The 26,210-nt window shown below is 38.4% G+C and overlaps 1 protein-coding gene across 1 annotated transcript; it reads right to left on the bottom strand.

Moving 5' to 3' along the window:
• Positions 1-435: 435 nt before the first annotated feature.
• On the bottom strand, positions 436-26,210 carry MRS2 (magnesium transporter MRS2). Its single transcript, XM_036740757.1, has 11 exons — positions 25,892-26,210; positions 23,448-23,521; positions 21,630-21,666; positions 16,340-16,452; positions 13,564-13,737; positions 12,741-12,871; positions 10,170-10,286; positions 6,621-6,773; positions 6,249-6,366; positions 4,127-4,240; positions 436-2,888 (listed from the first exon to the last, which is right to left on the bottom strand). The coding sequence occupies exons 1-11, from the start codon at positions 26,106-26,108 to the stop codon at positions 2,778-2,780; spliced, it is 1,359 nt and encodes a 452-aa protein (XP_036596652.1). The 5' UTR covers positions 26,109-26,210; the 3' UTR covers positions 436-2,777.

Genomic DNA, 26,210 nt, shown 5'->3' with positions numbered 1-26,210 from the left:
AATCAAAGTATTAAAGATGTTCAAACAAATCCCAAACTTTTCTTAAATGCTTCAAGACTCTTGGGGGGGGGGGGGGAGAGGGTTCATAATCCCTATTGTTATTCCCTCATTTAGAAAGCTCCATTGTTCCAAAATATGCATGCTGGTCACCTAAAACAAATCCTTCCTATCCTGCAAATTCAGTGGCTCATTAGAATTCCCCATAGACCCTTTCCTTCTGCTAGTATATTTAAGAATGAGAGTATCAGCCCAGAGACTCATCTGTTTTCTGTCAAATCTACTTTATATCTCTGCTCCTTGAAGGACACTTTTCTTCCTATGAATTACCAAATAACCCAGAAAAAGAGAGCTCAACCTGTTCCCAGATGAACCAGTAACAACTAGGAATCAGAATCTCTCAATGATATCCAGCTTTATGTTGTTTTTTTTCTTCTTTTCTTTTTTTTTTTATGTTGTTTTTATGACAAAAGCTACATTACAGAAACTGATCTGGATTTTTAGGCACTTTCTATAGCATCTTACATTTGTGCTAATCTTGAAAACAAGTTTAAATCATGGTACTGTGACTTTCAGGCTACTTTATAAACTGTCTGTTGAATCGAGCTAAAAGTACGGCAGCTTACTCAGTTACAGATGTTAGTAATACGGAATATGTAATTTCCCTATATTACATATTTCCTTGGTATAATCTGTATTAGTAAAGAGTTTCCTCACTGTGAGTTCCCTAAACTACAAAATCCTATACCTCCTCAGGAAACATGGAAAAATATCTTGTAGAGCAAGGATCTGCCATTTAAATTTCGTGCAGAATAACTTTGAAGGAAGAGATCATTTGGTATGATGGAAAATTGGCTCTGGAGCTAAGAGAATTCTTGTCCTGCTTCTGATGTCGTGTGACCCTGGGCAAGTCAGTTTTACTTCTGTGTGCCACAGTTTCCTCATATATAAGGAAAATAGAATCTCTAAATTTCTTTAAAAATTGCAAAGGACCCATACAATTGTTAAAGGTGTTTCCTTCCATTAATGAGCTGTGACTACATGGCATGGGGATAGTAGGAAACACAAAACTAGATAACTGATAGCAAGTAGGTAAAATAGGATGACACTGGTTAGCTGAGGTATAATGGTTGTCAGCACTCAACAATTCTTTTGGGCTACCATGCAATTGGAAGCTGCATCTTCATCATTGTATTACCTTATATTTGCACAGGACATTTGTTTTCAGAGTACTTTTACATATTTAATTTAATGCTCATGAATCATTTGAGGAAGTTGAAGCTCAGAGAGGTCACATGACTTGAATTTGGCCACATAGAGACATAAGGTAGGGCTAGGATGGACTATCAGGTGCTTTCCAGGACTGCTCTCTCTATGGCTTGACTTCTAGAGACCACATAAAACCACGTTTTTAAAATTCACTAAAGGCATACTAGAACACCAGTGTCAAGCTCAAACAGAAACAGATCCCTAGGCTGGCATATCAACTTAGAAAACCACAAATTAATATTATCTATGTTGAACTGCCTTTTTATTTATCATATTGAACACTTCCCAATTACATTCGGTACACTCAGAAGTTTTGCCTTGAGTTTTTTTTTTTCTTTGTATCTCCAATGCCTAAACTAGCATAGTGCCCTATACACACACAGCATGTATTTAAATGTCATAGGCTCAACATATCCCCACTTCTCAACGACTATTTTTTTTAGAACCATCAATCAACAAGCATTTATTTAGTAGCTATTAAGGCTTACCACTGCACTAAGACTTTTGAGTCAGCCTGCATCAAACACCAACTACATGCCAAGGCACTGCTAGGCCTGGGCATACAAAAGCAAAGAGGAAATAATTCCTTTTTGCAATAATTTTATGTGCTTTAGGGGAGACAACATGTACATATATAAGTACGTTAAAAAATCTTAAATTTAAAAAATTCAATTATGTTAAGCTTATTCAATTTTAAGGCAGAAAAGTAGACCACTACATTTTAGAAAGTTTCTAAAAAAAGGCTGAAAAAAAAGGTTTCTTTGGTTAACTCTGAGTTAACCAGATTAATACCTATTCCAGTTAATCAAGGTTTTTACTTACGTGAATAATGTGTGTGAACTTAAATATTCCAAGAATAATCACAGTAATAGAGTATGAAATGTCTTGAAACCTTTGATATGCCTTGTAGTTCTGGTCGGTCTTAGTATATGTTCAAAACTCTTCTATTACTCCAATCTTAGGATTCTAGATTTAAGTCTTTTGAGAGCTGGGATATTGTGGCTTCAACTCTGATCCCCTGATTATACTAATAATTAATATCATTCAGTTGCACAATGGGCACGTGCTAATTTGCAAGTGTGGACATGCACTATTTTGGCATGTGAACATGTTCACATGTACTATATATAAGCTAAATATAATAATTTAATGAACAGTCTAACTTTGTGCCAAATTCAGTTCTATATAACACTCTTACATTCAATGTAATATGTCAATAAAAGCCGCTCTTTGAATATGTAGTTAAAACAAGATTTTGGCCCCTTAAAGCACGAAGACAAGCAGGACTGACTGATTATTTCACTTTGTTCCTTTACTCTGAATTCTGACTTTATGAACTAAAATCCCAGTCTTAAGATTGCCATAGCCTATTGATATTCAGTGGTTGTATTTTAACCATTAGTAATTTTTTTCAAGTCTTCAGTTTTATTAAAAGAAAATAAATTAGAATAGTGCCAGAAGCTTCTTATGTCAACCACCAAAACCATGACTTCAGTCATTGCTTGCTGTTCCTATCGGTTTGTTAGGATACTTCTGCTTGACCCAAAGGCATCTGGCTTGAGATTGTTCTTTATCTCAATTCTTCCACTTGCTTGGAGAGGCTTTTTAGGTAAAGAAGGCATCTAAACAAAAGAAGTAACTGATTTTATTATAAAAAGGGATCACATTAACTACAGTGACTGGTATACCTACATAAGTAGTTATGGAAAAATACCAGATAATAAATCAATTTCCTTAGTGACACTGCTGGTACAAAATTAAGAAAAGTGGATACATTTTTATACATTTGTATAACAAAATTTTTCTTTCTGCATCTAGAATTTCCTTATGACAAAGCCGTGCATCAACTTCTTTCATGTGTCAAAATGTATCATGTTCTGTATATAGCAAGAGTTTTAACAGATGTTTACTGATCATGTCAGTTGTATTTCTTTATAATTGCCTAAAAGTTTATTTCTTCATAAACTGCACCACCTAGAAAATGCACTTAAATATTTTATTTCTGATAAAACTGAAAGTTTAAATAACAGACTATTTTATTGCTAAATGTATAGACTGCAAAATAAGATATGCAATCCAAGATGCATTATGTAATTTCAAGACAAGTATTTCCACTAAATATTGAAATAATTTTTTTCTCACCCAGCCACCTCATAATTTATAAATTATTTGAAAAATTAACAATTTTCATGATTCTGCATTGATAAAGAGAGCTCAACAATTCTATGCTATTCAAATGGACATTTTTATATTCATCAAATTATATCACTACAATGGCAAAAGAAAATACTTCCAGAAAATCCAATGTACCATTGCCAAAGTTTTAAAGGACCTATTTTTATAACATACAGGACCAAAAACTCCTTGATGTATTTAATACAAATTCTTCCAGGATCCTACTGAGAAGACAGTGTGTCCAAATGTGGCAAGGTAGAGAAAGGAAAAAGACAGGCAAATAATGTGAACCAACACAATTAAGTTCATTAAGTAGACACTGAGTACTTACCTACATGAAAGACACTACATTGGGGTCTCAGATCCTTTAGGATCCAGTAATGAGAAAATTTTCCATAGCATTTTAAGGTTTGCAAAATGTTTTACATACATTATCTCATTTAATCATCACAACAATCTTTGGAGGCAGCACTAAAGATATTTACAAATGAAGAAATTGGGGCGGAGAGAGGTTCAGTGAATTGCCCCGAAGTGACACAGATAGTAAGTGTCTAAGTGGGATTCAAACACAGGTCCTCTTGACTCCAAGTCTAACACGATAAATTACCTCTCTGAAGTAAGTACCTAACAGGAATTTCAAAGAGAAAATTACAGTCATCTATGCACACTTTTAAGTACAACATACCATAGGAGGTAAAGGAGCTTCTAGCTGTCGACCAAGGAATGAAAGCAGGCGCCTCCAGATGAGGCCACTTCCCATAAACATGATTCCTGTAACCAGCCAAAACATTCTATGGTCCTAAAAAATGGAACAAATAAGTTGACTTCTAGAAAGCCCGGGAGGACAGATGGATCAACATTCTAGTAACAGCAACAATGCACTGTCCCAAGTCTAAAGTGAGCAGATTTTCCTAGTTTCAGTAACCTTACAGTGGCATGGGACAAATAAAACTCCCTTGATGATACCCAGGGACCAAGAATACACAGTTTTTGAGCTAGAAGGAAACAGAAGTCCTTTAGAGTTCAATATCCTACTTGGCATAGAAATCTTTTAGTGAGAATCTCTGACAGAAAGACATTGTAGCCTCTCCTTAAGTATTTCTAATGAATACTTTTCAGTTCGCTATCCAACAATACTGTAAGACAGCTGTAACGGTCAGCTTAAATCTACTTTGCGTTTAGGTCTAGGGATCACTAGTAAAATTAGGAATACAGGATTATATAGTATAGTAAGAATATAAGAACAAACATTTTTATGTTCACTGTTGTTTTGAGAGCTCAAGAGAATATTACACTGCATTACAGCAGAACAGAATGTTTACAGATAAATGTTTATGCAGGATAGGTGAGGAATGTGTTCTGGTTAGATGACTATTTTGGTTAAATGGGCATTACCACATATATACACCATGGTTCTATAAACCCTGAGACTGCAAAAATTCTGTGAATATTAAATTCATGAATTTGGGAGCCAGAAAGGTATAAAGTAAGCCAGACTCTCTGTTACCAACATGGGATGACATGACACCTCTGGGGGAAGAAACAGTTGGCAAAAGAGTAGATATTTCATGTTCCTGTTTCCTTAGTCATTTTAAGTGTGCTCCTTCTTTTCTGCTGTGTGACCTCTCCTGTTTCCTTACCCCTCCTAAACCTATCCCCACAATTTGGAAATAGCTGCTGTTAACATAGAACAAAGGATTCCAGACACACCAGGGGCTAGGGTATTAAACTTACTAAATATTTACCCAAGTGTCATGCCAATGCCAGGGAAAGGGTGGCAGTTGGTGCAGTGTGCATGTACTTCAAAAACCCTTAAGGGTCTGTGAACAGGAAAGGCATTCTGTATGCCACACATGAATATCAACTTTACATTCAATTCTAAAACAAGAGTGAAAGTAATTTCATTTCTTTGCTAAGTCAGGAAGCACTTGAAAATTCTGCAATTCTCTGGGGTCATCATTACCATAAAATGGCAATAGAAATTCTAATAATTCTTCAGTTTTTGGATAAAAGTCATACACTTCTTTACAATTCACATGAATCCCAACTCTCAGTATGTGAAAAATGTCTTCTGGAGACTTAATCATCCTCATTCAAGGAACTGGTTAAGATTCACTTCCTTGTTACACTTGTAGTTGTGTGTCCTATATGAATACTATGGGAAGTAACTATCAGAGATCAGAATGAAAGAGTGATACACTCCTGAACAAGAATTCCTTTTACCACTTACCTGATGATCCAGCCTTTGCTTAAATACTTCCTGGGAAAGGGTTCTGACTGCCTCCTAAAGGAGCCCTTTGGCATAGTCCTCGTGGTTACAAAGTTTTTCTTTAAGGCCTTTCTGAAACTAACCCATTGCTCTTTACTTCTGCACCTAAGCAGAAGTTTATTCACTCTTCCATGTGAGAACCCTTCATATGCCAATGTTCTCTAAGGGTTCTGTTGTACTGCCATGAAAGATTCCAAATATGTCCATTTATAAAATTTCTGGTGCTACTGTAGTTTGAATATACCCAGTGGTGAAATTTTAGAAGTATCTGTGTGTGCAAGGGATCTGTGTTGTTTACTATTTTTATCACTAACAAAGACATAGATGGCATGCTCCTCAGATTTCTGGATAACACTAGAAGTATAGCTAATGTACTGCCTGATAGATTCGGGATTGGAAAAGATATTGACAGGTTAGAAAATTGGGCCCAACCTAAAAAATAACTACATACATGGAAATGTGAAATTACAAAGTTGATCTACAAGTCAATACTCATTTCAAAAGGAGCCCAGAGTTTTTCAAAATAATAAGCTCTCACCTCTTCAAGGGAGGACTCCAAGTTCATTCCAAAGGCAACTCCCAGTAGTCCGAAAAGTGAAAGAGAGAAGGTTCCCATGGTCAACTGTAGGTTCAACCTCATCATCACATTACGATGGCTAGGGTGGAGAACACCTATTCAGATCAGAACAACTTATCTGCTAGCTACACTTTGCATGAAAATCAAATACTCTATGTAGAAAAAGCAAGGTGTCAAAATCCACACTAATATCAAAAAGGCTATACTTTCATATGATATCTAATAATAATGGTACACTTATGATATCTATGTTCTGAAACAATAGGCCTGATCAGGAAAAGAGTAGCTGTTCATAAATAATCTTTGATGGAGTTTTAGAAAAGGTGAGCTTACCTGTCTAGATTGATGAAAATAATACTTTCTGAGTCATCAATCCATACTCTGAGCTCTCGAGCTTCATTGGAGAGATCATCAGCTAACCTGTAATAGTTTTCCAAAAGCAGTTCCATCTCTTCTGCATGATCAATTCCAGAACTGCTCTTCTCACTGCAAATAAAAAAGTTATTTAGCTAGAGATATGGGGACATATCACTTTCATATATGCATACATATCACACTAGCACAAGACCTACCTGGTATTAAATTTCGTACTGAGAGCATCTAAGGCCAGCCCCTAAAGAAAGGTAGAGATTTTTCTTTTTCTGTGATAGCTGTCTGTGGTTGGTTGGCATCCTACATTAGTAAGATTAAGATCTGCTTTTACATGTGCCCCTTCCTGTCCAGATAGGAAGATGAGGGGAACGAAATTCTACGTGTATACACACACACATACGCACACATACAACTTGATTCTGAAAGAGGCAGACTGTCCTAAGCAATAAGGTTCAAGACCTTGGTGTCAGCTTCGACTCTTCCTTCTTTGTCTACAACGTCAAATCAGCTGACAAATTCTATGTTTTTCTCCAGATTTGTCTTACATCTGCCTCAGCTTTCCATTTCCCTGGCCACTATCCTTGTTCAGCCTCTTCCTAACAGAAACATTGCAATAACCTAACTGGTCTACCTGTTTCCAGTTTCTCCCTCTGCCAAATTATCCTTCCCAAAGCATAGCTCTTATCATGTCCCTCCTTCACTCAAAATCCACAAATGGCTCCTCACCAGTCACTGATTAAAGTCCAAATGCCTTAGAGTGATACCTAAGGCCTTTTTTTAATCCAATTCCAAACAATCTTTCCAACGTTATCTTCTATGTTCCCTGTTACATATAAAAATCACAGAATTTGAGAGTTGTGGCCATCTAGTTCAAACCATACATGAAAAAAACCATTATAATAAACCCAAGATATGGACCAATAAAGACCCTCAAGGAGGGAGGGCTCACCACTTCTTTAGGCAATCCCATCCCACTTTTGAACAACCCTAATTGTTATAAAATTTTTTCCTGATTTCAAGCCTGAATTTGTCCTTCTACAAATTCTACTCTTTGCTTCTAATTCTGCCCTCTGTGGACAAATAGGGCCTATAATCCTTCAATCAAACAGCAGCCCTTTAAATACTTGAAGATGGCTATTATGTTACATCTCTAAGAAAAACACCCCCAGCCTTCAACACATCCTCATATGACACGGACTCTAGTCCTGGCTATCCTACTTTGGACAACTTCTATCTTATCAAAGCCAACTGGAGCCAACATGTAAATAACTATGTACATAAAATATATACACAAAGTGCATCAAAGTTAATCTAAGAGAAGGCACTAGCAGCAAGTAGGGAAGCAACTGGGAAAAGCCTCCTGAAGAAATTGGGATTTGAACTGTGTTTTGAACAAAGCCAAAGATTCTAAAGGCAGAGGTGAAATGGCAGAACATTCTACGTGGGGGAAGGTCGGCGGGGGTGGGGTGGGGGTGGATTTGTCTAGAGAAGACAGCAAAGGCAGAGTTGTGAGACAGTGTCAGGTATGAGGAACAACAAGTAGGCCTGTGTAGCTAGACAGTGTATGTGAAGGGAGTAAAGTGTAAGAAGACAAAAAGTTAGAAGGGATCAGGTCATGAAGGGATTTAGATACTTTTATATGCCAAAAGAAGACTTTACATTTAATCTTGAAGGTAACAGAGTACTTCTGGAGTTTACTGAGGAGTAACATGGTCAGACTTTTACTTTAGGAAAATCACTTTGGAAGCTGAATGGAAGACAGACTAAGTAAGAAATGACTTGAGGCAGGGAAACCAATTATAAAGTTATTGAAATAGTCTATTACTACTCTCAGGCTTCAAGGTGGTGCAATGGATGGAGTGCCAGGCCTGGAGTCAGGAAGACTCATCCTCCTGAGTTCAAATATGGCCTCAGACACTAACTTTTTGACCCTTGGCAAGGCACTTAACACCCTGCTTGCCTCAGTTTCCTCATTTGTAAAATAAGCTACAGAAGGAAATGGCAAACGACTCCAGTATCTTTGCCAAGAAAACCTCAAATGGGGTCACAAAGACTCAGGCGTGACTGAAATGCCGGAACAAAATCACTACTTTCTTTTCTAGATGTTCATCAACCATTTCTTTAATGATCTGTTTTATAACTTATTTCCCCAGGAATCAAAGCCATGCCCTACAATCTGGTTAGACTGTACTGCCCTTCCCAAGTATACAGCCCACCCTTTTTCTTTTCTTTGTGCTTCCTCTTATGTTTCCTTCATTTGAAGTTCCACCTCTCCTTCATATTTATATGTCACAACCATAATCATCTTCCAAAGACCAATTCAAAAGCTAGCCTTTTCTGTCAAGACTCCAACCAGATATTATCTCTCATACCTATGAAGCCTTTGTCTTTAAATTCCTTATGGCACGTATCATAAACTACCATTTTTTCATTACCTGAAGCGAATTCTTCAGCCCTTGTGAGGAATTTCCTCTACCGATGATGGGTCTCTTCTCTGTAATTTAGTTTCAAATAGCTGCCTGCAGAACTGAAAGGTTAAGTGATTTGCCCAGGGTCATAGGATCACTATATGTCAGAGGTGGGACTTGAACCAAAGTTTTATGGGACCCTTATATGTCCCTTAGAAGATAAATTTGTTAGAGAGAAGGGACTGTATTGGTTTTTCCTCCTTGTGTCCCCCTAGAGCCTCATAAAATGCCCTGAAAAGGCCTCCTAACTGATCTCCCTACCTCAAACCTTTCCTCACTCTAATCCAGCTTCCACAGAGTTACAAAAGTGATTTTCCTTACACAGAGATGTGATCATGCAACTCCCCTACTCAATAAATCCCAGTAGCTCTCTAGTGTCTCTGAGATAAAAATATAAGCTGTTCTATTTGACTTCCAAAACTCTCCACAACCTTTCTCTAACCTATCTTTCCAACATCACTGTCCATTACCTCTCATCCTACAATCTGGGTAAATTGGCCTTTTTTCCATTCTTTGTATATTACATTCACTCATCTGTTTCTGTGCTTCTGCACTGGCATGCCCTCCTCACCCCCATCTTTGTTTCACAAAGCTCCCCTCTCCCTTCAGGACTCAGCTCAAGTAGTACCACCTTCTGTAAGAAGCCTTTCCTAATCTCCCTGACTGCTAATGCCCCACCCTATGAGATCATCTCATATTTAACTCCTATGTACTTATTAGTATCTATCTATTCTTTTTATATTTATTAGAATTACTTGCTGGCTTCTCCTTTGCATGTAAGCTTCTTGCAAGCGGACTGTTTCATTCTTTGTATCATTAGTGCCTAGTACATAGTATGGACTTAATAAATGCTTGTTGATTGTCTGCACATAGGAAATTAAATGTTTGTTTACCTCAATATAATTTGTCACAGAAAAGCAAATACATTAGCTGTACTCTTTGTACTAAAAAGTTATCATTAGAAATATTAAAATAAGAAGGCAAAATATGGATCCTAGGACATAAACTGTTAAAAAATGGGTCTGGGCTATGGTAGACTTACAAGACTTCAGGATCACTCCATTTGGTTAGACAGAGTTCTTCCATCAATTCTTCTTCATCTAGTATTTCCAAAATTGACTCTTTGAAAACTTTAATATCTGTTTCTAATTCTGATAGGCTATGGAAGTAAGAAAAATAATTAGAAGCACATTCATTCAAAGGTGTTTCATTATGGGGCAATACATTTTATCTCATACAATTCACCAGTATTATATATCAATGATTTTAAAAACCTTTCCTGATTTTACATTACCCCTATTTATTTGTGACATCATCAGAGTAAGAATGACATCCTATGGAGTAATTTTTATGAACAATAAAATTTCAGCATGGTAGAACTGGAAAATAAAATGCAAACGCTGAATATCTAAATAATATTTCATGCACAAATTAGAGATCAGGTGTCTCTGATATCTTGGCCATGTATCAGTGGAACAAAAAGTGAGCACAGTAATGTTTTAAGGAAAAAGACTGGAGAAACAGAGAAAAGCTATCACAGAAGTGGTTCGGTTGACAAACATTCGTCCTTATTCTCTAATACCTTCTGGACCACAAAGGATGTGCTGATGCCACAGCATAAACATCACCTTGGAGGGAAATCTCTAGCAGAATATTTCAAATTTATGCTGTTGAACATTTTTATCATGACTAGGAAGAAGGCTGAGATGATATGCTTAGCAGATATGCAGATGCCATATGGCTGAGAGGAATGTGTAACTAACATCTTAGATCCAAAAACAATGGGCTAAATCTATGTAAATGAAATTTAGGAGACATCATATAAAGAACTACCTAGAGAGTAGAAAAATCTATTTCAAAAGTAAAAGACAGAAGAGCCCAGTTAAGACAACAGTTTATACAAAAAAATACCTTACTGGCTGAAAGGCTACTACAGTAAAAAATGACATAATGCAATCAAGAAAAGTAAATGTCATTATAGCCTATTAAGAGAGGCCCAAGAATCAACAGGAAGTGACAGAATCACTGTGCCATGCCCTAGGCAGAACACTTACAGAGTACTGAATTTAGTTCTGGGTGTCATATTTTAAAAGGGGCAATGACTAGCTGGAACATACAAGCACTGGTTGAAAGGAATGGAAATATTTAGCATGAGAGAAAGAACACTCAAAGGGAACTTCACAGTTGTCTTCTATTATCTGAAGGACTTTCTCTAGGAAGAGGGACTTGTTTTGTTTGGCCCCAGAGGACAGAACTAATAGTAATGGGTAAAAATTTTCAAAAAGGAAGATTTAAATTTCCTGGAAGGAAAAACTTCATAAAAATGTTAACTTATCAAACTAGCCTACTTTGGGAGGTAGTCAATTCGACCTTACCAGAGATCTTTAAGGGTAGGACAGAGAACTACTTGGAATATCATAAAAGGAATTCTTCTGGTAGAGTTTGAACAAGATAGCCTCTGTGAGGCCCTCTAACTTTGAGATTCTGTGAGCAGCCCTTATGTTGGAAATGCTTCAATAGTAACTCTTGAGTATGTTTATCTTTAGTGCAAAGTTTATAACCATGTGTATATTTAATTTACCATACGTAATCATTAAAAAGTGTTAGTTTCAGTTCAATTCCACCCAGCAGTTCCTTATAAGGAACTCATGAAACATAAAACTACCTAGGAGATATTGTAGTAAGTATACTGGGAGTATAAAAGAATATCCTATTTTAATCTACACATTCAGAAAGTGAAAAAAACTTAATTACTATGTAAAGTTGGATAGTATCATTTTTATATTTTCCACTCCTTTCCCGTAGGAACCTGGGATGTGGTCCCTGGAACTACCCTGGGCTTGGATAGGGAAACTTTAGCCTTATCTTGCCAGGAATAAGGTCTCTACCAAACTTCCCCCCTCCCTGCCCTTTTCCAGCTCCCCTTTATGTGTAGTCTTCTCTTATTAGAATGTGAGCACCGTGAGAGCAGGGACTGTCTCCACCACTATCCTAGCACCTAGAACATAGTAAATATTTAATAAATGCTCATTTTATCCACCTGTCTATTGATGGACAGACTCCTTGATTGTTCCTACAAAAGCATTATAATATTTTAACACCAACATTCTTTCTGGGATTTTATATGGAATGTCACCATCTCAGAAGAATCAGGCTGCAGTATATTACCAATGGTGATGTGCACACAAGGTGTAAGTGACAACAGCAAAAGCATGTATGACGAGGAAGAGAGGTTGGAGGTAGAGCAAGCCTAAGAGGTAACAACCAGACTCCTTGGATGATGTGCAGGAGCCATGAAATGGTAAGAGAACCAGAAGGCGGCTTTTAGGCATAAATAGTATATCCATCTAGAGAAGATTCACATAACCATATACAAGAATCACATATACCAAGAAGGCATGGGGGAGTTTCAGGACATACAAATGGAGGGAGTACACACACACACATGACAGATCAGAGGCTCATCAAAATAAGAAAGTATTTCCTACAAATATTTCAGTAATTACACTTAATTATTACACTTATGATTCTCATTTGGAATCATAAGAAAATCTACTTTAATGAGACGATTTTTGAATGAAAAGCTGCTCCACCTCTTATGTCACATATTTACCTCTTGCTATTTTGTAGTAAGATGTGCAGTTTGCTTCTGTCCACCGATGAATGTCTGGGGTCCACTAAAGCTTCCAGGGCCTCAAGAATGAGAGGCTGTAAAATGCTAAGTTTCCCTTGAAGGGTGTTGATCTAGATAACAACATGACCTTTCATAAGAATTAAAACAATCCTTTTAGAATATTCTGGGTCAGTGAATCCTCTATTAACTACAAAAACCTACAGTATCTAGAAATGTCCATAACACTTCAATGAATGGTAAATGACTAGAATACTTTCAGGACTGGCAAACTACCCAAAAGTTATTCTAAACCAAAATTACCCAGGTTGAAATGCTCATTCTCCAGAGTTCTTGACAATGGCCCAGATTTAAAGCTGAGAGGTTATTAACATGCCAAACAAGACTCTCTTGCTATAGATACCCACTTAACAAAAAGAAGAGGAATTCATTAGTTAAAAACAAAACCTATCCATTAAGAATCAGTATGGTAGCTGAAATAACCCATAGGAAAAACATTTCTAACTTGACTCAGTAATGAAAACAGTGGATGGCAGGTACCTTTCCTATCTTATCCGTTCCTAAAAAGTTATTGCTGAAATAGTCAAACTGCCACTGAATAGATATATTTCAGCTGCCTCTCACATTGCCTTAAACACTAAGTTTCTATTCAGAAAAACAGAGAGAGAGCAGAAACATTGAGGTTTGTTTTTTTTAAAGACACAGACAAATATGATAATCTAAAATTATACCATAACTGACACTAATTTATATTCCTATTCAATAGTATTTTCATTGCAAGTAGATAAATGAAAACCAGGCTCACCCAAAACTGCAGAAGAGCTTCTATGGCCCTAAACTCAAAGGGCAAGGAGTATGTGACAAGCTGGCCCTCTCCAGCCAGCTGTAAAGGGAGTTCCCGGAAGAGCCACTGTTCCCAGTTTAAATTACGATAGTCTAGTATCAGAAGATATTCTGGAGTGATCACAGCTTTCAAATACTGTAAAATAATATACAAACTGTTAAATGATAGGGAAGAATACAACATAAACAGAGCATGAAATCTGAACTCAGCATAAATGAAACACCGCATGGTTTGTACAATATAATTGCTAAACCTCTTTAAGTTTTTTAGGTGACAGAGTAAATCACAATTCAAATATTTTTGGGATCAAGTCAAAGTTCTTGCCTCTCTCATTCTTAATCTAAAGGACCTGGATTATTTTAATGACTGACAGACTTATTCAAGGCTTGCAGGACAATCCCAAGCAGGGCAAAGATAAAAGATTCACAACAGAGTCTTAACCTTCTTTTCTCTTAAAATGCCCCCTGGTTTCACTGAGTCATTTTACTTAAATTCTAAAAGACTTTCATTTTAGTGAACTTATAAAAAATTGGCCCTAAATTCACTAAAACAGAAGCCTTTCAGAAGGCTTTTAGTATTTCACAAATTGCTGTGGACAAATGGTAAATTAAAAAACAATCACCCCAAAAAATTAAAGCAAAAGACTCAGCAGGTTTGTAATTTCAAAAACCCCAAAGGTGGGCTAGGTGTTAGGTCCTTAGTCAGGCTGGGAATGAGAAGTTGGTCAGTTTTGAATCTGCCAGTGACTGATGGCACAATCAGAGTGAACTGCAATAAAATAACATAAAGGGAAGTTCTAATCAAGGCATAATCTGGATGCATGTGGGCAGAAGCCTGGGAGCCAGGTCAATGTGCAGGGTTTACTCTCTGGGAGATAAATGAGTAAGGAACAGCAAAGCATCACAGGCATTCCAGGCAGTACCAAATGGTAGCAGATGCTCAAGAGGGGAACCAAGTGTCTGTCAGTTACAGCAGATGGGAGAACTCGTCACCAGGACTATGAATATCCATACAAGTTTGGGCAAGGAAGGTGTGGAGGAAAGAGTATCTCCCTCTGTGTCCATATCTCTAGAGTCAGCTTTCCTGAGAAATGTTAAGGGTGTATGACTGCAAATACCCAGGCTACACCTTACCAAAAGGCACAACCCTGGGGAAGCACTGATCTACCAAAGGAAATTTCTGAACTTGAAGGAAAGTTGAACTTAGAGAAAGCCTGCTATAGCTACATAAGTGTCATCATCATCAAGGATGAAGATTTTTAAGCTCTGGCTAAGTCAACCTCAAGATATTCCAGCACAAATTCTTGAAATGAAGATGGACTCTCTTTCTTTCCCTTCCTCTACTCTCTGGAAAAAAAAACAAAAAAAAACAAAACCAAAAAGCTTAATGCAAATGGGACAGAAGAATGGGTAAAAGGAGAAAGGACAAAATAGTTCATTATCTCACTAATACACATATCATAAGTGATATTGTAAATGGTGTTGACAAGTCAAAGGACAGCCCTAGTGACTGTAAAAAATGATATTTTAAAAAAGGTATGGAAAACACTTTACCTCCTAATTTAAAGGAAATCTGCCAAAGTTATGCTGCCCAAGAAGCCTTGCAGCTGTACATACGCCATATCATATTTATGAGGGGAAAAGCAAATAGCTAAAATACTAGTTGGTAAGATGTTTTCCCAAGAAAGTTCCATGGCCACTTGCTATGGGGCAGTCATTAACCTTAAGTCTCATACCATCTATTTCAACACAGTACAAACTCATGTTCATAATGATGACATCAAAAAGGGATAAATATATTTGCTATTACTCTGTTTATTAAAGGGAAGGACTACAGAGTATATTTTTTTACTTCCCTTTAAGAAAAATAAAGTTCTAACATGTCAGGGGTCCTTGCTTATCTGGAAACCTTGGCCAACTAGAATAACTCAATCCTTTGGGGTTCTGGGTTGTTTGTTTTATGTCGAAAGAGAATAGATTTAAGCATTTATCTCTTCAATACTTTAAGGAGCTGTGATTTAATTCGGGTGGAACAACTCCTTCACCAATGATCACAATCACTCTATGACGTAGATGATCTGTGGGAGTTACTGTGGCAGACAAATTCACTGCCCTGCCACCAACCACTGAGGATGAGCTGCTCTAGTCTTCATTAGCCATATCCTTAGATAACAAGCACAGCCCATCACCTACCCCAAACTCAAAGTTTTTCTAGGTTGGAAGGAAAGTCTAGAGCCTGTACTTAGCCCCTTGAGTAGGACTTAGTGGAGGTTTTGAATATAAGTGTAAAAACTATGTATAAGAAAAAGTTGTATTACAACTGACTTTTAAGGTGAGCTCATCTAGAACAAAGAGACAATATTTAGGAGCAAGGGATAAAATAACCTCTGGTGAACAAGCTGAAAGCACCAAGGAAATAATCAAGAACAGAGAGTTAATGATCCAGAGGAAAGAAGTATTTTTTGTTATGGATTTAGAGAAGTGAAGTATGTGCGAAGAGAATGAGTGTGCATCACTCTTCTCTAAAGCCAGCAGGCAAACAATGCAACTCTGAACTGAGTGACTCTCAGTGACCAAGGTGGGACACTTAGAGCAAGGTTAACAATGATTCAAATAGGCATTTTAATAACAAGATTACTTTTAACTATGAACTATCTATACAGTCAAAACTCAATACAATTAATGTAGATATCATCAATAAATACTCAAAGGAAGACTATAAAAGAAAAAACCTTTACCTCCATTCTCATGATAATTCTATTGTTCCTGGTTGTGATACTCATTAAGTGCTGAAATCGTAAATCTCTGGCTTGAAGACCTAATTCCTGGTATAATTCTATTTTCTTTCTTTCTAAAAATCAAACAGTTTAGACAAAAAAATTAAAATAATTTCAATTATTTAAACAAAAATATATAAATACATATAAATTTTTAAAAATTAAAATATAAAATACAGCTTAAATTTCATGTCATAACATGTTTCAAAGATACTCCTCGATGTTTTTAAAAATGCTATTTGACTAAAGAAAACAAAAGCTATGGTGACTCTTTTGGCATCATAAAGTCCCTAGAAATAGTTTCCCTCAAAAAAAAAAGAAGTACTTCTTCATGAGTGGTTGAAAGGTTTCAAATTTATGTTAATCCATTTCCTCTGTGGAAAGGATGCTTTCCACAATTCAAAGTCACCATATTGTATTGTTAATCTAAGAAGAATTTAAAGTAAAAACCACAATTGTATTACACCAGAAAACATTAAAGATTCTACACAACTGCTAACACAAGATGTGTGTACCGTAGAAAAAACTGCCTTGCAGTAAACAGGGCTTTATGACCTATTATACTGTAGCAATAACCATATTCTTAAATAAGAGATAACACAGTGTAAGCAGCATGATAGATGAAAGAAAGCAGCCTGGAAAACCTGGAAAATCTTGGTACAAGTTCTGCCTTTACATCTACTGGGTGTGTGACCCGGGCAAGTCACTTGACTTCTTAGTGCTCTAGGACAGTGGTGTCAAACTGAAATAGGTATTTTTTGGGGGTAGGGCGGGGAAGGAGGAGAAGAGGGCACTAAACTGTAAATAAGGATCCCTGCAGGCCTCATACAGACTTTAAAAATCAAGCGTTAACAGTATTTATGCTAGACTATATTTTTAATTTATTTTGTTACTTTTTTTGATGAGCAGAACAATTTATTTTTTTCTCTTAACAATTATTTTATCATTTATTATTCTATTATTTATTTATTTATTAGCAAGTTACAAATTTTCTCCCCATTTCTACCCTCCCCCCACTCCAAGATGGCATATATTCTGATTGCCCCATTCCCCAGTCAGCCCTCCCTTCTGTCACCCCACTCCCCCCATCCCTTTTCCCCTTACTTTCTTGTAGGGCAGGATGTTCCATTCCCTATACATCTTATTTCTCAGTTGCATGCAAAAACAACTTTTTTATTGAGCATCTACTTTTAAAACTTTGAGTTCCAAATTCTCTCCCCTCTTCCCTTCCCACCCACAGTCCCTAAGAAGGCAAGCAATTCAACATAGGCCACACGTGTATCATTATGTAAAACATTTCCACAATACTCATGTTGTGAAAGACTAACTATATTTCCTTCCAACCTATCCTGTCCCCCTTTATTCAATTTTTTCCCTTGACCTTGTCCCTTTTCAAAAGTGTTTACTTTTGATTACCTCTTCCCCCTATCTGCCCTCCCTTCTGTCATCCCCCCTTTTTTATCCCCTTCCCCCTACTTTCCTGTGGCGTAAGATACCCAACTGAGTGCATATGTTATTCCCTTCCCAGATCAAATCTGAGGAAAGCAAGATTCACTCATTCCCCCTCACCTGCCCCCTCTTGCCTTTCAATGAACTGTTTTTTCTTGCCACTTTTATGAGATAATTTACCCCATTCTATCTCTCCCTTTCTCCCTCTCTCAATATATTCCTCTCTCATCCCTTAATTTTATTTTTTTAGATATCGCCCCTTCATATTCAACTCACCCTGTGCCCTCTGTGTGTATATATATGTATATATATACATACATATATATATATGTGTATATGTGTGTGTGTGTATGTGTGTGTGTATATATATATATATATATATATATATTCCCTTCAACTACCCTAATACTGAGAAAGATCTCATGAATTACACACATCATCTTTCATCTTTCCATGTAGGAATGTCAACAAAACAGTTCAACTTTAGTAAGTCCCTTATGATTTCTCTTTCTTGCTTACCTTTACATGCTTCTCTTGATTCTTGTGTTTGAAAGTCAAATTTTCTATTCAGCTCTGGTCTTTTCACTGAGAAAGCTTAAAAGTCCTCTATTTTATTGAAAATCCATATTTTGCCTTGGAGCATGACACTCAGTTTTGCTGGGTAGGTGATTCTTCGTTTTAAACCTAGCTCCACTGGAATGTCATATTCCAAGCCCTTCATGCCCTTAATGTAGAAGCTTCTAGATCTTGTATTATTCTGATTGTATTTCCACAATACTAAAATTGTTTCTTTCTGGCTGCTTGCAGTATTTTCTCCTTGACCTGGGAACTCTGGAATTTGGTGACAATACTCCTAGGAGTTTTCTTTTTGTGATCTTTTCGAGGAGGCCATCTGTGCATTCTTTCAATTTCTACTTTACCTTCTGGCTCTAGAATATCAGGGCAGTTTTCCTTGATAATTTCTTGAAATATGATGTCTAGGCTCTTTTTCTGATCGTGACTTTCAGGTAGTCCAATAAGTTTTAATTTATCTCTCCTGGATCTATTCTCCAGGTCAGTGGTTTTTCCAATGAGATATTTGACATTGTCTTCCATTTTTTCATTCCTTTGGTTCTGTTTTATAATATCTTGATTTCTCATAAAGTCACTAGCTTCCACTTGCTCCAATCTAACTTTTAAGGTAGTATTTTCTTCAGTGGTCTTTTGGACCTCCTTTTCCATTTGGCTAATTCTGCCTTTTAAGGCATTCTTCTCCTCATTGGCTTTTTGGAGCTTTTTTGCCATTTGAGTTAGTCTATTCTTTAAGGTGTTATTTTCTTCAGTATTTTTTTTTGGGGTCTCCTTTAGCAAGTCATTGACTTGTTTTTCATGGTTTTCCCATTATCACTCTCATTTCTCTTCCCAGTTTTTCCTCTACTTCTCTAACTTGCTTTTCCAAATCCTTTTTGACTTCTTCCATGGCCTGAGACCAATTCATATTTTTCTTGGAGGCTTTTGATGTAGGCTCTTTGTTTTTGTTGACTTCTTCTGGCTGTATGTTTTGATCTTCTTTGTCACCAAAAAAGATTCTAGAGTCTGAGTCTGTGTCCTTTTTTGCTGGCTGGCCATGTTCCCAGCCAACTACTTGACCTTTGAGCTTTTTGTCAGGGTGTGACTGCTTGTAGAGTAGACAGTGCTTTGTCCCAAGCTTTAAGGTCCAAGCACCACCGTTTTCAGAGCTACTTCCACTCTACTGTTACAGTAAGCTCTGCCACAGCAGAGATCCCCCAAGAACCGCCAACCAGGATTGCACTCCCGCTCTGGTGTGCCGCTTGATTCCTCCCATTGTGTGAGCCAGGGACTCCGGAAGCAGCTGACGCTGGATCTCCACTGCTGCACCACCTCTGCCGCCCCCAGGGCTGGTGGCTGGACCACTCTTTAACCCAATCTAGCAGTTTACCCACTAACCTGCTCCGTGGTCTTTGGTGTTTGTGGGTTGAGAAGTCTGGTAACTGCCACAGCTCAATGATTCATGGCCCAAAGGCCTGCTCTGGGACAACTCCTGGTCTGGTCCGTCCTGGCGCAGCCCAAGCTGAGCTGCACTCCACTCCTAGCACCGTGCGATAAACCCTTCCCAACAACCATCCAGGTCGTCCCGGGCTGGAGACCTGCTTCCTTCTGCTATTTTGTGGGTTCTGCAGCTCTAGAATTTGTTCAGAGCCATTTTTTACAGGTGTTTGGAGGGATCTGGGAGAGAGCTTAAGCAAGTCCTTGCTTTCCAGCTGCCATCTTGGCTCCACCCCCCCAAATATTTCTTAATTACATTTTAATTTGGTTTGGCTGCACTTAGGAGTGTTGAGGGGCACAATGCAGCCTATTGGTTATGTGTTCTAGGAGATTCTCTAAGATTTTAAATTGCAGAAAGCTTGCTAACTTAAATTGGTAGAGGAGATTTCCTCACCTGGGAGTTCCCACAGCTCAAGTCCTTATTTCTAATCTTTAATACTTCAAATCTGCCAGCAGCTTATTTAAATTTTGCTTACTTCTTAAAGCAGTACAAGAATTCGAAAAGGCAAGTTAAGATATGCTAGATTTTTATAGCTGAAAAACAAGAAAATCATTATCTTGGACAGTAAAGAAAATCATTATCTTGGACAGTAGGTTAGAGGAGTCCCAGAAATACATTTTATTAACCTTAGTGCAATACTTTTTTTTAAGTGCATATTCTAAAACACTTTATTCCAGGCAGTGAACGACCATAAATCTGTGATTGCAAAAAAAGATGTAAAGTCACAAAGTATAAAACTCCACTGCTGTGAAAAGATGACAGTGTTGCCTACTGTGCAAGGGGATCATAAAGAGACCTTAACAGTCATCTCTGTTATGGCGGCCAGGTTTAAATTGAGTAAGGAGAGAAAAAGCTCAGGTTTAAAGGTACAAAGTCTGAGGATCAATCAAGAATGTAGGCTCAATGAGGTGACTGATGGCTTAAAGGAAGGTCTTCTCTTTCCTCCCTGACTTGTGTTTGGTTGGAAATAGGGCTACATTCTAAAAATGGTTGACTGGTTATCTGAGAAATAGTAAGGATATAAAAGGGAAGAGAAAAGAGATGGTAATGAAGGACAATTATAGCTCCTATCAAAAGATAAAGGGCAGCAAAACAGGGACGTAACCTAAGGATGAACCAAGCCCCCAAGGAGCAAACATTTGCCCAGAAACAGGGGCAGGGATTATGTTGATAATGTTAATGACTATATGACAGCAAACAGAAACTAAGGTGGGATGTTGAGGGTTGGTGACTAACTGTCATCTGGAGAAGGATACCAGTAAAGCTTCATGAGGGATGGGAGGAGAATGAGATGGGTCCTGATGAAGATAATTTCCAGTGTTCAGTCCATAAGATAAAATTTGGCCACATTAGTGCCGTGAGACAATTCCCATAGCTACTTGTTGGAACTCTGTGGAATCAACAAACACATGTGAGCTTGTTGTCTCTATGCTATTCTGTGATTCTTGTTCTCTTCAGCATGTGACAGGGAGGAAAGAAGAGAGAAGTCACAATGGGAAAAAGTCTCAAGTCAAGTCCATGACTTTACAGATGAGAAAACTGCATCCCAGAGAGAATGAATAATTTTCACACAAGTACTAAGCAGAAGAAGTGGGATTCAAAACCTGGACCCTCTTATTTCAAATTCAGTGCTCCCAAACTCAGAGAAGAAAGCATCCAAAACACTGCAATGTTTTAGTTTACATCTGATTCACTTACTAGTGGAGTAAATAAACGAAACTTTGTTTAGGGGGAAAAACAAACAGTGATACTTACCAAAAGAAGAAACATTTCCCTCCTTGTCAAATTTTGTCTAAAAAGAGATAAAAGAAATTTGTTACTTTTAGAAAGTATAATTTATGTCATTGAAATATTTCCTGTAAATATTTCAAACAAAAACAAATAGTAGAACATTTTTTTCAGTATGTACTGAGGAATATCAGGAGGGAAATTTTTGTAACTACCATCTTTTGGTAAACAGGCTCCAGAAGAAGATATTAATGTAAAGTGATAGGCAGTAGTGTTTTTAATGCTTGTCCCAAGCTAAGACTGAAAAATCATTTTTATTTCCTTTAACCAAATAATATTTATTAAACACCTTTCATGCTCTATGTGCATCACTTCAGTATTATATAAACAGCTCTAGCCTCCCTTTTAAGCTCCAGCCCTGTATCACCAACTATCCATTGGACATTTCCAAATGTGTATCTGGTGGGCATCTCAAACTCAGCACATCTGTAATCAAAGTCATAATCTTTCCCCAAGAAACTCATCCCTCTTCCGAACTTCCCTATTTCTGTTCAGGGTGCCACCATATTTCCAGTTACCTGAGTTCATAACCTTTATAGGTCCTTGACTCCTCACTGTCATCCCACATATCCAATCAGTTGCCGAGTCATGTATATTTCACAAATCTTTCAGATCCATACCTTTCTCTCCATTTTCATAGCTACCATTCCATGTCAGGCCCCTATCACCTCTTAAGAGGGCTTTTCCAATAGCCCAAGGGTATTCTTGACTCAAGTCTCTTCCCTCTCCAGTCCAATCTCCACAAAACTGCCAAAATGATATCTCCTCCTTAATAGCCTCCAGTGTCTCCTGATTTTCTTTAGGATCAAAAATAAACTTCTTTGTTGGGATATAAAGCCATTAACAACCTAACTCATATATACTTTTCTAGCCACATTATACATTACTTCTCTTCAGTTCAGTCCAGACTGATACAATCAGATAGTCCCTCTTACTAGTCTTTACACACTATGTTCTATCTCCCATCTTCACGCCTTTGTACAGGCTAGAAGACCTTTCCTCTTCACCACTGATTCTTAAAATTCCTAGTATCCTACATGTCGGCTCGAGTGAAGTACTCTACATGAAATGTTTTGTGATCTAATTGCTACTGCCTCTCCCCTCATTCCTGTGTACTGACTTCACGTATGTTATATATTTTATACATGTTGTCCCCTTTCCCCCAACTGAGGGTAGAGACTGTTTTATTTTTGTCTCTGTATACCCAACACCTAGTATAGTAGCCGGCACAAAGCAGATCCTTAGTGCTTGCTTGGTGACTGGTTGATGATTTCCTATAGGCAGAGGTTTAAATCCCAACAAGGGCTAAGAAGGGCTATCTGTCCTTCTGAAATAGATTTGCTGAAAACATTGCAGTATTAATACAGAAATTCCAGAATTTTAATCTGGTAGATTTTATTCTAATTTATCACAGAGTATACCAGAATTACTGTGCAAAGAATTTTATCAGCTCTGTGGAATCATAGTAAGTTTAGCTAGCTAGCCCCCAAGGCCTTTTAAATATGATTAAGCAAAACACGAAAGCTAGAAGGACATTAATACAAATCTATCATTTCATCCCCCCCCTCCCCCCCGCCAAATAAACTAGATCTTGGTGTTGGAAACAGAAAAATGGTAGTCTAAAAACAGAAGGGAAAATCAATTATTTGTTAACACGAAACCACTCTTTTTAAAGGGAACACTTAAAGGACACTATGCAATCCTGTTAAAGTTCAATTATGTTTCAAAGTATTTTTTAAAACAGATGTTCCACCGTGAAGTTGGGGAAAATAGTACAATACTTACCACAGTAAATACTGGTGCTACACTAGCTAAGGTGGCTTGGGAAGCATCAGAAGTACTGAGTCGAAGAACTTCGCCTGAAGAAAAACAGAAAATATCATCCTGTGAACAATGCTGTTATTTATTCCCATATACACAAAAGTCAATTATTTCAGAGCTAATTATGTGGAACAGATTATTGGCCTTTTATTTTTTCCTTTCTTTCTTTCCTACATTTAGACCATTTCACTACTTTCTAGTAGATCTACCAGACAGTAAAGAAGAGTAGTAAAAAGAAGTTAGGGCAGCTAGGTGTCACAGTACGAACAGAGTGCTGGGCTTGGAATCAGGAAGACATCTTCCTGAGTTCAAATCTGGCCTCAGACACTTATTAGCTGTGTAACCCTAGACAAGTCACTTAACCCCATTTGCCTCAGTTTCCTCATCCATAAAATGAGCTGAAGAAGGAAATAGCAAACCACTTCAGTATCGTGGCCAAGAAAAAAACCAAACAGAGTCATGAAGATTTGGACATGATCCAACTAAAAGAAGTTATGCTATTACTAAACAATTTTTCTATTTAGTTCTGATAGTTTTAGGAGAAAATCTTACAATTAATGACTAAATGAAATGTGTGGACAATCTATGGATTTTAATTATCTATGTTAGCTTTCTTACTGTTATGGTAACTCCATTCATTGAACAAATACCTATGACAACTGGTAAAGTCAGCAAGCAATGTGTAAGATTGTAAAAATGTGTTTTCTTTTGAAGTACCCTGGAATTTGGAAGAATTTTTTCAAGGTCTTCTTTATTCTGTAAGTATCAAAATCACGTTCACAAACAATGATGTTGATACATCTGTTCCACATACCCTCTCCCTTTTTTTTCAATCAACCAGTAAGGATTTATTAAGAGCTAACTTTCTTATGTTATTTTATCATCACAATAAATCAGAGAAGGGGATACAGAGTGAAGATAATTATGTGGATGAGAAGGGAATTGACATAACTCATCTCCAGGGCAACAAGGGCTTGATTGGGGCTATACATAGGGCATCTGCTTCCTGCTGGGGGGGGGGGGGGGCGGATTAACCAAGAGGCAAAGAGGCTTGGGATAAAAGGGGAACTGAGCCCCTGCTCTGGAAAAAGAACAGGAGCTGCCTCTGAACCTAGACACCAGCTTCCCAGAGGAACTCCTGAGAAGAGAGTGGATCTCTGAGCAGCCCCAGGCAGAGGCAGCACTTGCTCCACTTGCTTGACTACTCCTCTAAGGACTCAGCATGGGGATCATTACACCCAATAATAAAATACAGGTCCACGTGCCTAGCCAGCTTCTCAACCAAAAGTTTAAGAAACGCTGAAGAGGTCAAGAGTGGAAAAAGTTTAGGAAGCCCTGCTCTAGAGTAGTCCAGCAGTTGTGTGGCTGTCATTAGCAAGTGGGGGGGGGGGGAGGGGGGGAAGGGGTGAAGGTAATCTGTGGAGAGTTGGGCAGACTTCAAGATAAAATGGAGACTAGAAGAGCCTGGCAGCGTTATGGTCCATGGGGTCATGAAGAATGGGACAGGATTGAACAACTAAGAAAGAGGCACTGTGCTCCATCCTAGAGATAACTAACACTAAATACCTTCCCCTAAGGGGCTTACAGTCTACGAAGAGGATATGACAGCAAAAGGGAAACCACTGACATTTTGTGAACAGAAGACGGACATGTTCAGACTGGAATTAAACTTAAAGAATATCAATTTGTTAGCTATATGAGGAATAGATGGGAGAAGGGCCAGACTAGATGCAAATACTCAATCCCCAGCAGCACTGGGGTTATTTGAAGGAGTCATGTCATCTCTCACTTATCTTCAAATCAACAGACATTCAGTAAGTGCCTACTATGTGCTGGACGCTGTGTTGTCTCATTTGTAAGATGAGGGAGTCGGGCCAGATGCCACTAGTGGTATTCAAAGCAGATGTCAGTTTTGCCCATATGGAATCTTTTTAATACCGACTGTCCAGGAAAGCGCTAACATTCCATGATTCTTAATGCCTCGTGACTCCTACACACCAATGAGGAGTCAAAGTTTTATGCTGCTCCTTCCCACCTGAGCAATTAAGGACACAGTCAACTTGATAACCTCTGGAGTGACAATGGGGAGAAGGGGTGGGTGGACGCGTTAGCCTTAGGACAGTTAAGTGTTGGGGACAGGCCGGGATGGAAGAACAGGGCGGAAAATAAGTCTTACTTTGTTTATAAGGAGTTCACAACACTGCTGGGTAGAGAGGGTAATTACCAAAACTTGCACGACAGTAAAGGAGAGCTAGCTAGGAGAGATTACCCAGGAGGAGGATCCGGGGGACTCCACGTGACGGGAACCGGGAAGGGTCAAATCGGGCACAGGGACAACGCGTTTACCTCCAGGACCGATCCAGGGCCTAAGCCCGCTGAGAAGGCTCGGGGGAAGGAGCGGTATATACCTGATACGCTAGGCCGCCGGGACTCACAAAGCTGCCGGAGCCAAGTACTCCAGGGCAGCCCAGTTCGGCTGTGTCCGGGGAGCCGCACTCCGGCCCGGGGCCCGAGGGAGGAGGTGGTGGGGTAGGCTCCGGGGGTCCGGGCCAGCGCGCCCAGGGCTCGCTGAGGCCGCCCCACAGCTCGGGGTAGGAGCCGGGCTAGGCTTGGAAGACAATCCATAGCGCGGGAGAGCGGAAGCCTCAGCTGCCGGCAGCGAGAGCCCTCTCCTCCAACCCCGGAGCAGCCATCCAAACTGGCGACCGAGGGACAGCCTCGGGGCGC

Source organism: Trichosurus vulpecula, chromosome 1 (genome assembly GCF_011100635.1).
Source record: "Trichosurus vulpecula isolate mTriVul1 chromosome 1, mTriVul1.pri, whole genome shotgun sequence".
Lineage (NCBI taxonomy): Eukaryota > Metazoa > Chordata > Mammalia > Diprotodontia > Phalangeridae > Trichosurus > Trichosurus vulpecula.
This window is presented reverse-complemented; position numbering and strand designations above follow the sequence as displayed.